Raw genomic sequence first — 14,661 nt, 5'->3', positions numbered from 1 at the left:
TTCTGTCATATTATACCACACCATTCATTGGAATGCTTGGGATTTATTCTCCCTAAATCAGTTTGCTCCAAATTTGTCTCTCAAACCCTTTTAATGTTTCACAAGGTTTCAGAGAAGCAAAGAAATATACTGTTTCTCATATTCAACATGACATTTGTTAATCCCTTGGGACAGCTCTCCTTGCAATAAACCATGCAGTTTGCAAGAGCCAGCTTAGGAGAATTTAATTACCTAGCAGAGTGTTTTATTGCCTTGTAAAATCCTTTGTTAGGCACGTTGCTTTTGAAAATATTACAAGAACTCTCCAAGTGTCTTTTTTTGGTGTGGCCTTCTCTGGGAATGTGCCTAATGTCTTCAGTTCCCCAGTTTGCAGGGAACATTTTGGGGTTTGAAGACCATTTTTAACTGTGGCATTGAGCTCCAGGGCTGGCAGTTTTCTTCCCCTTCAATGGAAACATTTGTATGTGGCAGTGTCGGATGCATGAGACAGCTGGGCTGTTTCTAAAGAGCTATTCTGCTCTTTTCCGTTCATTTCTGGCTGTTATGGGCATGCTGATTCCAAATTGAGAATGGCTCTTTGATGGGACTTGATGCTCTACTGAATGAACTACACTGCTTGGATGAGCATGTTTGTGAAATCAATTCCTGTGCTAGCAAATGCTACAGAAAGAACACTTCTTTCCACCTATCATCCTGCTCTACTCTCTCTTTTAGCTTGTGCTGGTTCTGTGTAGCACAAAAGTACTTGTTGATTTCCACAAATAATTGGATGCCTGTGTGGAGATATCTCTATGGCACTTTGAGCAAAGTAGGTCAGAGATAGCATCTCAGCAATTCTCAGATGCTGGGCTTTCTGTGCTGGGAAATTCTCCTTCATGCACTGCCACTGCTTATTCTGCTGCCATTAACTGTGCTGGGAAATTCTCCTTCATGCACTGCCACTGCTTATTCTGCTGCCATTAACTGTGCTGGGAAATTCTCCTTCATGCACTGCCACTGCTTATTCTGCTGCCATTAACTGTGCTGCAATGGTTCCCTCATGGGCAACTCTACTCTGCAGTAAAAACTCATTTAATTCCAGAATAATCATCAGAGATTGGAGTAGAAAGTCAGTCATTCTTGTTCTGGAATAGAGCATCAGCCTGGTGAGCTACTTGTGGGTAGACAGAGTAGAACATCCTATTTTGCTAGTTAAGCTAATTGTGTATTGCCAGAAATGCCATAATTGTTTCTTAGATGACTTCAAGGCAGAGAAGTGACAGATTGGTAGGAAAAAATGGTATTTATGTTCCCTGCCAAGGGTTGCTAGCAATTTCTCTGGGTACCATGAGACTTTGAAGGAGATGTGTGCTCTTCCAGTGAGGAAGTGGCTCTGCAGAATCCACCATGCACGAGTCTCCACACAGAACATTTCTTCTCATTTGTCCCATATTTCACTTACAGATAAAAGTCTTCAGCTGCTGTACCTTGTCAGGTACAGTATATATATGGTACTATATGACTTGCATATAGTGTATCTTTTTTAAACCCTTTTGCTGTTGACATAATGCCTGATTAACTGATAACAACAAAAGTTTCCTGCAGGAACTGAGATGAATTAGGCTGAGAAGACCAAAATGAGATAAAAACTCCTTGGCACTGAGGTCTATAAGGGGTTAGTTTGAGCTGGAGTCCCAGCTAGTGGTAACACAGTCATCAGCACCTGCAGCTCAGGTAGGTAGAGCTGGGCCCCACATTTATCTGCCTGCCATTTCAAGGAATAGGTATCCTTCCAGTGACTTCCATGATGTTGTTCCATGGCTCTATTTACAATAAAGCCTCTCTCTCTCTCAGTACCAAAAGCAGCTCAATTGCTATTTTGTCATTATAAACAGCCACCTAAGAACCAATAACAACTTTTTGTATTGCTATTAAATTTAAATTCCAAATAAAAGACAACAAAGGCTTTCATTTACCAGAAGAAATGTAATCCTTCTTTGTAGGAGAGATCCCTTACATTGTCTTCTCCTCATGTGTTCTGGTTTATTTTCAATTCAGTGTCCTTCATAAGGACATATTGCTGCTTGTTTGTTTAAAGTTTCTTTAAAATTTTACTTGCTGTTCTGTAATATGTCACAGTTACATCTGCTCACTTGTTTTCATGTATTTCTACTCAACCTATTTTGTGAAGTTTGTTGAAAACCTGAACAAACATTTTAGCCTGATTTGACATTGCAAAATTCTGCTACAAATACAGTTCTTTTCAATCTGGATTGCAAATACTGAGCATTCCTGGAGCCAAATAGCATGCAGAGATACACTAATTACTGCAACAATTTAATTACATTATTTAATTACATTTAATGCAAATGCTGAAAGCCCATTTTACAGAGATTTTATTTCTGTGAAAATGGTGAATTTTCACTGGGGAGTGATTTTTCTTTTCACAGCACTGAGGAAGGCAGAGATTTGAATGAGTGCCAGATATGCTTTCATTAATATTGCCATACTTTGTTGCAGCTGTGGTGTTTTTATATAAGACTTGAAATTAAAAATGTTTTCAATTAGATACTCTCAGAGTAATTTCCATTGCACCTTCCAATTTAGCGATTTAGATTAGCCATGTGTAAAAAGGCAGAATGACTTTTTTGCTTTTCTCCTCTGACATTTGGCAGCACACCTAGGTGTAATGGCTGTGTGGTGTGTTAAACAGACCCCTGATGACAATTCATAGCTTTGGATTTTTAAATTTGACATGTCATTCTGCTGTTTATCATGAATGATGAGAGAGAGTTTTCTGATGAGTATCCTTAGCTGTCAGCTTTAAAAGATGACATCATTAACTATTAATTTAAAAAATCATATATTTTCCTGTTCATCAGAAGAGTGTCTCCCCATCCCTGTTTTCCACTGACCTTGGAATGAGTAGGTTTTAGTTTATATTTTGAAGATAGTAAGGAATGTTCTTTGCAAAGGGCTGTTAATATTGAGAGATCAGGCAGCACCCCAAACATCTTGTGGGCAAAATACTTAACTTCCAATGAGCAGATATTTTGAAATCTTTATTTCAGCTGCAGTCTCTTCACCTTAATCTTTAGTGCATCTGTTTGGTTTGTCAGCAGTCCTTACTGCACCAGTGCACTTCCAAAATAAACAAACCCAGCAGCAAGGAGCAGAGGGCATTGGGTAGCAAGTGTTCCACAGGTCTTTTTGTGGTTTTTGGTATTGAACTATTTGAGAGGAAAGTTTAGAGGAAATGGCCTGAGAAACTCCCTTCTCTTGCCTTTAATGTCCCACTTTTAGTGTATTTACTTTCAGTTACTACTTGATATTTAGCTGTTTTCTGTCCTGGGCAGCATCTCAGGAGCCAGGAGGGAGGGTGCCCCCAGCACAGGAAATGCCCTGGCAGGCAGAGTCCCATCCCAAAGGCTGCAGACAGGGCAGGCAGAGCTGCCAACAGCATTCCCTGCAGTCCCAGACACGGCAAGGGATGAAGCAGAGCCAGGGCCCTGCATGGCACCAGTCAGGGTGGAAAAGAGATGCTGCAGTGCACGGATCTCGGTTGGGCACATGAGCTGCCTGCGGTGCCAGGATGCTCCCAGGAGACAGGCTGGGAAGCAGCACCTCCAGCACAGCCCTGGGCTCAGCTGGAACAAAGCCCAAGGGTAGGGTGTGGGTGGAACCCCCCAGGGAGGCTCTCAGGGCAATTAGAGCCTGGTCGTGCCCTCAAGGCTCCAGGATCACAACGTAATTATGTAATTTATCACTGTCTTTCACCTTCCTGGCATAGATTTTTCATAGATGATTTTAGCTTTCCTTATTGTTGTCTGCTTTCCCAAAGTCTGGTTCATTGCTATCAACTCTCCACATGCTGCCTTTGCCTTCCCCCTCCCCAGGATTAGGCAGCAGGCACGTGGGCGTTTAGAAGAATCTTTTATTTAATTCCTTCCCTTGTCCTCTCTGAGGAACTCTTAGACCAATGAGCTTTTAATAATGTCCTTAAGCAGCACCAAGTTCCCAAGTACCTTGGTTCCTTTTTTTGGAGTGCTAAAAAACCCATCCCCTTTCACTTCTGAGTATTTTCAGGTTTGCAACATTAGCCTGGTCATCACATCACTGTTGGAGGCATAAACTGCAAGGAGCCTTGCTGTCAATAAGGTTTTGGGAATGTGGAATCTGACTGTAAGTTACTAGCTGAAGGAGTAATGCCTTTGATTTTAAGTATTTTGTGGCAGGAATCAAATCTTTGCATGTGATTAACCAGTAACTAACACACCAAAATCCTTGTCCTTATTCAGGTCCTTGTATTTAACTATTTGTGTGGTCTATGTAAAACTAAGAGAAATATTTAATTGCACTCTAAAATATTGTGGGTTTACCCACCTTCAGACTATTGCTGATAGACTCCAGTCTTTTAAATGATTGTAGAAATACTAGACCAGTTCAGAATCTAAGCTGATTATATAAACTAAGAATGAGCAACAGCCCAAATAAGCTGCTAGACTGACTAAGGCTAGAACTTCATAAAGAAAAGCAACAAGCCATTCTTACAGTGAAACACAAGAGCTTCTCAGGCAGCAGTAAGCAAAGGACATCCAATTCACATTGAGTTGTTAAGGTACACCCTGACTGAACTGTAGTTAGCCCTTCTTTGCATGGAACCCTTTCTGGGTTTCCCTTTTATTGTTGAGAGGATGTTGGTAAATAGAATGAGTATTTGCCTTAAACTTACCTCACATGCCCCATTGTCTGGTTCAGCCTCTTCCTACTTAAAGTGTTTTCCAGACAGACTGCACAATTTTAGAATTGTTTTCTCTTTTTGTGATTTTTCATTTACTTCATTCTTCCTATAATGTACTGATCAAAAGCATCCTTTCTTTAGCACGTGGCATTTTTATGTGATAGAGATTGGTAAGTTATGATTCATAGGTTTTTTTTTCCTTCTCTAAGATCATAAGAGTGTACAAGCACTCATATCAAGAAATATGGTCATACAAATGGCAAAAAGAAATCAGCATTTTCATTCATGCTACTTTGAAACTTATTTCCTGTGTGAACTCCTCCTCATGAAGGCCAGATGGAAAGACATGTTTCAAATTTTCATCCACTCATATAAATATAGGTGGGTAATTTACAGAGTTGAAAAAGAGCTTGGGTTGTCTGCATCATAATTTACTCACATGCTTTCAAACTGCATCCTTTTATCTGGCTGTGGTTTGTAGCTTTACCTCTGTAACCTGGAGTGTTGTCCATCACAGAACTGATTCATGGAGAGGTTTCTTTTTTCCCCTTTTCTGAATTAGGCCACTGGAGGTGCAAGGCAAAGCTGGGACACTGCCCTTGTCTGCCTTGACAAAGCCTTTCCATACTCACCTGTATTATGTTAACAGAATGTTTGCTATTTGTTCCTCTTTCTTTTCATCTCAGATCCTGAATTTATATTGCAATCTGTGCTCCCTTCTGTCTTCCCAAAAAACACTTGTTTTAATACTCTATTGAGGTTAGTAGTCAGTAGTTGATTTAATGAACATGGATGAATAATACTGAAATTAAAGTCATTTAGTTGTTTTATTTGTAAGCTTGGCATTTATCTCAAAACCATTTTTTTTACAATTTATTAAGTTCAAACTAGAGTGAAATACCAGGTCTGAGAGTCCAGTGGCTTTTTCTGTTTGGAATGCTGACTCACTACAGGACTTGCTCCTCCATTTTTTTCCTTGTCTGAATGCAAATTCTATTACAAACAAATAATTTTAATTGAAAAGGAAAATCTCTGTGTTTTTTAAGTGAAGATGTTAATAATCTGGAGTGGGCATATGAAGTATCAGGATAGATTTTCAAATCTATCAGTCTCCTACTGTTTAAGATCACATCAGTAGGGATTTTTAAAGATGCCTAAATGGGTAGCTGTACTGAAATTAATGCATTTTTGAGTGACAGTCTCTGAAATTTCATCCCCATATAGATGAATTTAAGGTTCTTAATTTATTTATCCTCTGGTGCTGCCTATCACTGTTTTTAACTTTTTGATGTCCAGCAAAGGATGTAATCACATTGTTGTATCAATGAATATTATTTAGGGAGCCAGTTTATCTCATTTTCCTTAATCAGACTTTCTTGCAGGGAACTGTAAATTGTTTTATGGGCTGTCTAGAGCCTGTGGAGAATGTAGGCTAGAGTTAATCTCAAGGTTTCCATCCTGCTGAGAAGGGAAATTCTTGTCAGTCTGTTAGATAATGATGCAAAGATGCAGCAAAGGGCAGAGGGGAAGACATTTGATCCCCTGACAACGTGGCTGAGGATAAACACTGCCTCTCTGACTTGCTTCATCTCCACAAAGGCAGCCTGGAAGGAATGCTGGTTGGAGAAGTTCAAAGCTGCACATGCTAATGACCAGCTGCAGAGTGAGTACACAGGCCTTAGAAATGGTCCTTCTTCCAACTCTCCAGGGCAGGAGAGAGCCCTGGAAACAGAAAACAGGATTTTCACTTTGCTCCACATCCAAGCCTGCTGGACCAGCTGAGCAGGGGAGGCTCACAGACCTGTCCCTTTGGGGTTGCAGGCTGCAAGGATCCAAATCCTGGCTGGCCTGTTGACAGGAGCTTGCCTAAATGCAAGGATATGCCCTGAACTGAATTTGTACAGAAAGCAATCTGCAGGCAACACCAGAGAAAACATGAGTGGGTGAGCCTCAGCTAAGGTCTGCTATTTGCCAAATAGCTAAAAGCTACAAATGAGATGGTTTTGTGGTGGAGATGGCATTTTGGGATTAAATTTGGATTTATTATAGAGGTAGTACTTTAAATGTAATGGTAATGCTCAGAAATGTATCCTTTGGAAACAGGACATTCTGTGCCAATTCCTTTCATGAACCCAGGCACAGTATCATTACCTTTATGATCTGAATCTTACTTTGCAGCCTCCATCACTTGTGTCTAAAAGGCACATTTACCACAGACAGCAGCCAAGGTCTCAGAATGGCTACTGGGCTGAAATCCTGCTCTTTGCCTCACAGAAAGAAGCAATGGAAATATTCTCTTCTCTGTCCTTTGGAGCTCCTTCAATGAACTTACAATCAGATACCTCTTGCTTGAAGCTTTGAGGCAAAAGTAACTCAAAAAATATCAGGGCTTTACTGGTAAAATGAAAGAATGGCTGGCAAGATAGAGAAGATAAGTCTTGAACTTTGCAATTAATAGTCAGAAAGTGTCATCCTTTGCTGATTGATAATTGCTTTGGACCAAGTAAATGGTGCTTCTTTTGAGTGAATGAATACAGCCAGATTTAAAATGATTTAGAGAACTGCCTGGCCATTTAATATAGGTCATTTGTAAAGTACTGGATTTCATTATAACATGGATTACCATCTTCAGAACAATTAAAGGAACACAGCCTAGTTTTTAGAGAGAGATATAGCAAATAGGGCATATATGCTGGGTTGGCAAATCACCCCTATTTAAAGACTGTGGAGAGCTGACTCTGGTTCCCTGCATAGTCTGAGCCTGCCATGCCCATGCAGGTAGGACCCAGTGTACTGTCTTTTATGTGCCATTTCCCCTGTGCACTCACTCCTTTGCTTTTGTCCTATTCATTTCCACTGCTCCTTTCCACTCAGCTAAGGGATTGCAGTCCTGTGATTAGTGCTTGACAAAGGCAGACATGTCACCAAATGGGTGGTGACAAGCTGTTTCTTTGGACTTCAAGTCTCTCCTCTCATATAATTTAATGTGTTTTCTCTGTGGAAGGGAACCCTTCCTCTGCACAATGAGAGAAGGAGTGTGTGTTTGAGTGCCTCAGGTGCCTGCTGTGTTGTGAATGCAATGCTACTCATAACAGATTGCTGTGCTGGGGAGGGTAGCAGCGGGTTTGGGAGCTGCAGTCTACACAGACATGACTAAATCTGTTTCATCTTTCTCCTCTGAGAATCTCCCTGGCGTTTCTATTTCTATTCGTGCACTTGAAGGATTTGCTGAAGAGGAAAGTTGCTTCACAGGCCAGAAGCTTAGGGAGAATTTTCCCCTTCAGAGAGAGAAAAGTGTCAGTCCACATGTCATTGAGAATCATTCAGTCTTTTGGGAGTTTAAGAAGTTTGTATGGATATTTAAAAAGTAGTTTTGGGGGAACCAGTTCTTTCCTATAATGGTCCTTAGTGGACTTTTTTAATCCTTTAAAAGAAAATCCTTTGGGAAAAAGAAAGGGTGGGAGGCCCATGTGCCAGGCAGAGAAACCATGGTCACCACATAAAGCCAATGGGGCTTAGCATTTACCAGTGACCAGCAGCCAACCCCAAATCTCTTGGTGCCCACCTGTAGTTCGGGGTGTGAAATTTGACAGTTTCTTTATGCATTTCAGGAAGGCAATTGTGATATTTATCTAAACCTGATATTTATCTAACTTTGAGGTTTGGTCTAGCCAGAGAAAAGAGTTACGGTGTACATTGCTTTCAGAGACTCAAATATTACCCTCAAAGCGTGTCGTGCTCTTAGGAAATGATGAAGCCTCTTTTTACTTTGAAAACAAGGAACACTGTGTGAATTATGGTGACATTCACAATTTATGCCATGCATATTTTGTAGAGAGTCCTTCCAAGGAATTAATTAATTTGCGTATGCTATAAAATAGGAAGAGTTTTTAAATTCAGCTTGGGTATAGTTTCACCATAAAATGCATGGCCAATCTTCTCATCATGCTGTGTTACACAGCTGTGCAAGATGTGCTTTGAAAGTAACCTTCAGATGATTCCCTGTTTAGAGAGTTAGGATGTAGCTTGAAGCATGGATGCTGCAAAGTCAAAATTAAATTTTTCTGCCTTCATGCTGCCACTGTTGATGATCATTCTGGCAGTGCTTTACTGTGAGGAAAAATGCTTCCTGCAATAGCTCAGTATCACAATAATATTCTGATGTCACTTTTGGACTGGAAGTTAGGATTTGATACATTATTGTGAGGAAGAAAAATGTAAGGGAATATATCTCAGCTAACCTAACACTTTCAGATTTTTACTGCAGCTTTGCAAATTCTGGTTTACTCGGCTCTCCTCACTGCATGAATTGTCTGAAATACCAAACTCTGCTATGTTTGCTTTCTCTTTTATGCCTTTGCAAAGTTCTCAATTCATTCTCTCCTCTCTCTCTCTCTCTGTTTCTCTCTTCTCTCTCTGTTTATTTTCTTTTTTGGTGGGGTACCCTGACTCTCTGAAGCAGTGCAGGAGGCTGAACAGGAAGATGTAAAGGTGGTAGTGGACGCCCAAGCTCCGAAACCAACTAAAAAAGCCAAGGCAGCAGCTGCGAGCTGTCAGAGTAGCAGCACCAGAAAGGAGAAAAAAGGGAAGCACAAAGGTTAGCTGCATGCAGCTGCATGTCAGATGTTAAATTCATTATTTTGCTGTCAATTCTCTCTCTTGTTTTTTGTATAACTTATTTGAAAATCCGAAAATTGTCTAAAAGTAATTTGCTGAAATTTTTCTGAGGTTGGAAATGTGTATGTGACTTGGTCGTGTCTGGGCATGTACAGCCTCGGAGTCAAAAAGTTTGTAAATGGAGTCTTTTCCAGAGGAGAATATTCAAAATATTCCTGCAGTGGTAAAAAAAAGAGAAACATCTTACCAAGAGTGTGCTTTTTTAGATTATCTGAAACTAATCTTGTTTGGAGAAGCAGCCTTAAATTGCAGCTGCTTCTGTCCAGACTCCGAGTGAGGTTTAAATCATACAAATTAGAGGTTAAGGGGATGTTTTGAAAATCAATTCAACAAAACTGAGATAACATCCTCAAGGGGATTTTTCAAGTTATTACTTCAGTGTTACTTTTCCCACCTGGCTGACAAATGGGAGGTGTTTGTATGAAAATTTTTCTGCAATGACTTTGTGTATGATGAGGTAGATGAAAAAAATACACTATTGGTAATGACAAAAGGGAGGTAGAAATGACATTGCCACTCTTAGATTTACAATTTGAGCTAGGTGCAAGAAGTAATGAGCTAGTTTATTGATATTTAAATATATATATATATAGATGATGTATGTGTGTTTACACACACAGAAAAAGAGAGGCTGTGGTACCACATACAGTTACTTTTTATGTGGTGCTGAATGACTAATGAAATGAAATAATTTCCTAATAAATAATTTCCTAATAAATTGCAGTTTTTGAATAAGGCCACTGTGACACTGTCCTGCCTGGCCTGTACTGTATTCCTGTCTTGTGCATGTCCAACAGTTTCTCCACTGTTGCTTCACTGAGAAAGTAGTGTATATCCTTGACAAGTCTCTTTAAAGATAGCAATGACTAATAAGGTTAATTATTGAGGTCAATGTATTGGGGCTTATCTGTAGGGATTTTGCAGGACTTGAGCCTACCTTGGTCAAATCCTTTGCGTATTGCAGCTTAATTCTTGAGATCTGAATCTACAGCATCTCTCTGTTCTTCTGGCTGCAAGGGAAGCTCTAGGTTGTACAGGCTTTAGAGCCTGGCCCTGAGCTAAAGGCTGTTCATGTATTTGAGAAAAGATGGTGTGTGTCAATGGTAAAATGAACTCAATGTAAAAATAATTGGCAAAATAAATGAACAGAAAGCCAATGTTTCCCAGTTTAATGTAAAAGTAATGACATTCCAGCGTGGTAATACAAATGCCAAGTTTTATTTTGAGGTATGTCTTGCTGAAGAGTAAAAATTCTTTTGCTACTGTAAAGGAAAACCTGAAAGGGAGCATTATGTGAGCTAATACTTAAATCATGGTTATGGCATAGCCTTGAGGCTCTGTTTTATCTCATATAATACCTCTTTTGACATGCCTGTGTCTGTACTGTGTTCAGAACTGAAGATATTGTGCTGCACAGTTTTTTTACTATCCCACAGCAGGTAACACCTAGTATTTTTCTCACATGCCAGTTATAATTTTACTCATCTTCTGAAAAGTCCCCCAAGCAGGCAAACAAAAAGCAGGCCTATGTTAGTAAAAGCAAGTTGAGTCAGTGAAAGTGAAGTCACTTTGTGTAGACTGAGAACTTTGGCATGCTGACACTGCTCTAGGTGTTGGGAACTAATATTTGTAGGCCAAGAAATCTCAGCCTCTGCTGCAATTCTTACTGCTCATCCTGCTCTGCTCTGGGAGCTTTTCCCTGGCCTTCAACATGTGCCCAGCAGTTCCAAGTTTTCAGAGAGTGGAGGTGTTATTTATCAATTATATGTCAATTAGAGCAAAGAAAATGCTGAGTATTTTCTCTCCTGAAGTTCATGTTGGTGATTAGAAGCAAATAAAAGCCAGTCAAAGTACATTCAGAGCATACACATAGCCCATCATCCAGCTCATCTCCTTTTTCTGTACACTGGGATTTAGCTGTTCATTCATGTATAATTTTCCCCTTGGAATAATACCTGGTTTACCTTTGACAGTGTTGTAAACTTGGGAGGATTATGACTGGATTTCCAGTCTTCCATCCTTATCAAAGATGCAAAATATTTTTTTTATTAGATGTAAAAGTAAAACCAAATGCATCCTTAAAATTCCAGAGGGATTTTGCTGATAAATCCACTACAGAAATAGCTAATTTTGAATTTAGGAGTGAAGAAAATGCAAGTTGTAACAGAACCCTGTAGTGGAACTTGTATTAATTTTCAGTTACTTTTAAAAATAGATGTGAGTATTAAGGAAAGATTTTTTATAATAGTATTGAATGGATTTGCTAATAACTTCAGATCTAACTATAAAAATGGATGAAGGGGAAGTGGCTTTATGCCATGTTTTAGCATAAGAGATTTTGCTGGGAGGAGTTCATTGGTAATTAGAGCAAATCTTGGGAAATTTGAGGTTCTGCTTTTAGCTTTGCAATCATTTCAGGTTTGTCTCCACTCTGGGTGAAACCTTTGTATGTCCTGCAAATGAGCAGGATGAATGCTGAGGGGTAAGTGCACTTAACATGCTAAAATAGCATTTTAAAGGTTTTTGTTAGTATTTAACTATAGTGGACCTTCCCTTTCTAAGCATAGCCCAGCTCTTTGTGTTTTAAGAAAAAAGAACACTTAGACCAGATCCTATGAATAAGAAGCTAATTCAGAGCAAAAATTGTTGAATTATACATGAGTAGCTGTTGAAGCTGTAGTGTAATGACTGCACTCTGGTTTTAGATGTGTAATGCTTTTTTAAGTGGCTTGGAGAGTGATGAAGCTGTGATCAGAACAATGTGCTGAAGACAAACGTGAGAGAAATATCAGGTTTAATGAGGTTACACTGGCAGAGGAAAAGGAATGTAGCTAACTGCTCATGTCAGTGCACTTTGTAATTCTCTGATGGGTAACATGGTATTCAGTAATTTTTTCTAAATCTGTGATTATTACTGGTATTTCTTAATGGCAGTATGCAGTGTGCACTGTGCCTATTTTTAAAATAACCATAATTTTTGTGGGACAGAGCCTGGAACTGCAGTAAATTGATGACATTTTGTAGTGGCTTAGCTCATTAAACTGGTATTTCTGAAAGCTTCAGTCTCACAGTTTATTGCTTAGCAAAATATTCACTATTGAGGAAAAAAACCCCAGATGTAACAAATGCATATGTAAAATGGTTGTTTTTCAAATGGAGATGGTGGATTAAATTCTGGTTTGATTTGTGGCAGATTGTGGTGATTCAGGGTAACAGAGAACCCAGTGACAGCATCACTGGGTGGTTCAACAGAAAAATCATGCAAATTAGTGAAAATATTTGCAGCAGGGACCTATGAAAAGTATGCACCCTACATAATATTACAAAACCAGAGCATGTTTAGCTATCAAAGGTCTTGATGAGTCTTTAAAAAAGGAGATTCATGAAAGTATTACAGTTACATAGTGGTGTCGTTACTTTGTTTGGAAAGGTTTATGAAGAAGTTAATAAATATGCAGGATAAAGTGAATTTTTTGGCTGTGTGCAGTGAATGGGGCAAATCAGGAAGAAAAAAATGGAACTTTAAAAAATCCCAGAAAAGCCTGAGAAGCCAGGAGTTAATACAAAGTGAAATCTGATATGAAAATTCAGGAATCATTCTGTGAAAAGTTATTGGTGATTGGTTGGGTTTGTTTTTTTTCTTCCCAAAACTCTTGCACTTAGACTATGTAAGTACACTCTAGGAAAATTCCCAGGAGATTCTGCTCTGAACTTCCATGGACAACATAAATGAAGATTTCTTTCTCATCAGAAATCAGGATGTGTTTAAAATATCAAAATAAACAATAATTTCACAGAAATTTTGCCTTAAATGTAAGTGGTACCCTGTGTATTTCCTGCTGGCTTTCTGGGAGCCAGGAAGCTGAGGAGCAGCTCTGTCACACAGAGCTTTTCCTGCCAGGGTGGCTATTCCATGTTTTGATTTGGTTGGCTTCTTCCGTGTTTCTTCTCTCTCTTTCACGCCTGTCGGAGTGTTTTGATTTGTGCATCCTGTCCCCTTTTCCTATGTAACAAGCAGCTACATTAACACTGGCTGGCTCAGAAAGCAGCAGCAGTTGTTGGGTAGGGAGCATCATTTCTCACTGTAGCACTTCCTTTCTGATGGGGGGAGGGAAGTTCTTGTAAAGCAGATTTATTTCGGCTTCCCTGGGCACTAAATAAAAAGGGTAGGAGGAACAACGAGTGAATTTCCACCAAGAAAATTCCTGTAATTTCTAGATCTGAAAAACCTTTCAGGATGTGCTTTGGCAACACATGAACTTGATGGTGAAGAAGTAATTTTGACCTCCTAAGGGTAAAGATTTATGAATGTATAATTCCTATTTACTGTGTTAGATTTCATCAAAGGATAGAGCTTACTGCTCAAGTACTTGCTTTTATTGTCCTGATTTGGTGCTAGCAGTAGCCCAATGGAGGTTTGGAATAAATCACCTCTAGACATCCTTTAAAAAAAAAAAATCTCTATTTGCTCCCTTTCCCTCTGAACAAATCCCTTTGTAATTTTGCAGTTGCTTGAACCCCTGTCAGTGGATGCACAGCCCCTATGAGAACAGGAACATAATGGGAAGTGGCTTAGAAAATATTGACAGCAGGGTTTGCTTCAAGCCAAGTTTTCTAAAGAATGGAAGCTCTTTGTTCTGGTGTCAGATCTCCCTGGGATTCCCTGTCCATGACCTCAGAGCAGGCCATCCTTTGAAGGGCTGTGCTGCCATCCCCCAGTTGGAGGGAGAGCTGCTCTGCAGAGGTCTTGAATGGCATTTGCACCCACACCATTGGGTGTTCTCCTCGAGGATATGACTCCTTTGTCAGAGCAGTAACTGAGCTCAGGAAATGTGTGTTTTCTTCCAGAGGCCTCCTGCCTGACCTTGGTCATCTCTCCAGGTCTGATCTGCAAAGGGCAGATCATATTATTAATCATATTCCTAATCTGTGAGCAGTGTGCCCAGCTTCATACATCAAACTTGTGCCTTAAACGCTCTATGAAATGAGAGCAAGAACTTCCCTGTCCTGCAGCTCTGCATTTGTAAAGCAGAGACAGAATTACTTGTTTTCTCTGCTGTGTTCCTTTCCTGATACATGATCTTATTTGCCATTCAGTAGTTTAGATTACCAGCTTTTAACAGATTGGTGCTGCCAATTTATAAATATTGTCCAGAAGATTTAGGTCTTAGAGAATACAGGCATTGATGAATAGTAGTTTGCAGGCTGTAAATGCCAGCAATGCTCATTTACTGAAGCTTTTCTTTTTTCTCTCCAGTATTGCT

At 39.7% G+C, this 14,661-nt stretch overlaps 1 protein-coding gene across 4 annotated transcripts in view; it reads left to right on the top strand.

The window, feature by feature from the left end:
- The window catches only part of TUB (TUB bipartite transcription factor), a 138,384-nt gene that overhangs the window by 101,130 nt on the left and 22,593 nt on the right, over positions 1-14,661 (top strand). For 2 of the 4 annotated variants that reach the window (XM_050975375.1, XM_050975376.1), the window contains exon 4: positions 9,180-9,317. The exons of the other annotated variants lie outside the window; for them this stretch is intronic. In XM_050975375.1, the coding sequence (XP_050831332.1) occupies positions 9,180-9,317 (138 nt within the window). The remainder of the gene's footprint in view (positions 1-9,179; positions 9,318-14,661) is intronic. 4 annotated transcript variants of the gene reach the window in all.

This window comes from Serinus canaria, chromosome 5 (assembly GCF_022539315.1).
Source record: "Serinus canaria isolate serCan28SL12 chromosome 5, serCan2020, whole genome shotgun sequence".
Lineage (NCBI taxonomy): Eukaryota > Metazoa > Chordata > Aves > Passeriformes > Fringillidae > Serinus > Serinus canaria.
The sequence above is the reverse complement of the archived record's forward strand: the minus strand, read 5'-3'. Positions and strand labels throughout refer to the sequence as shown.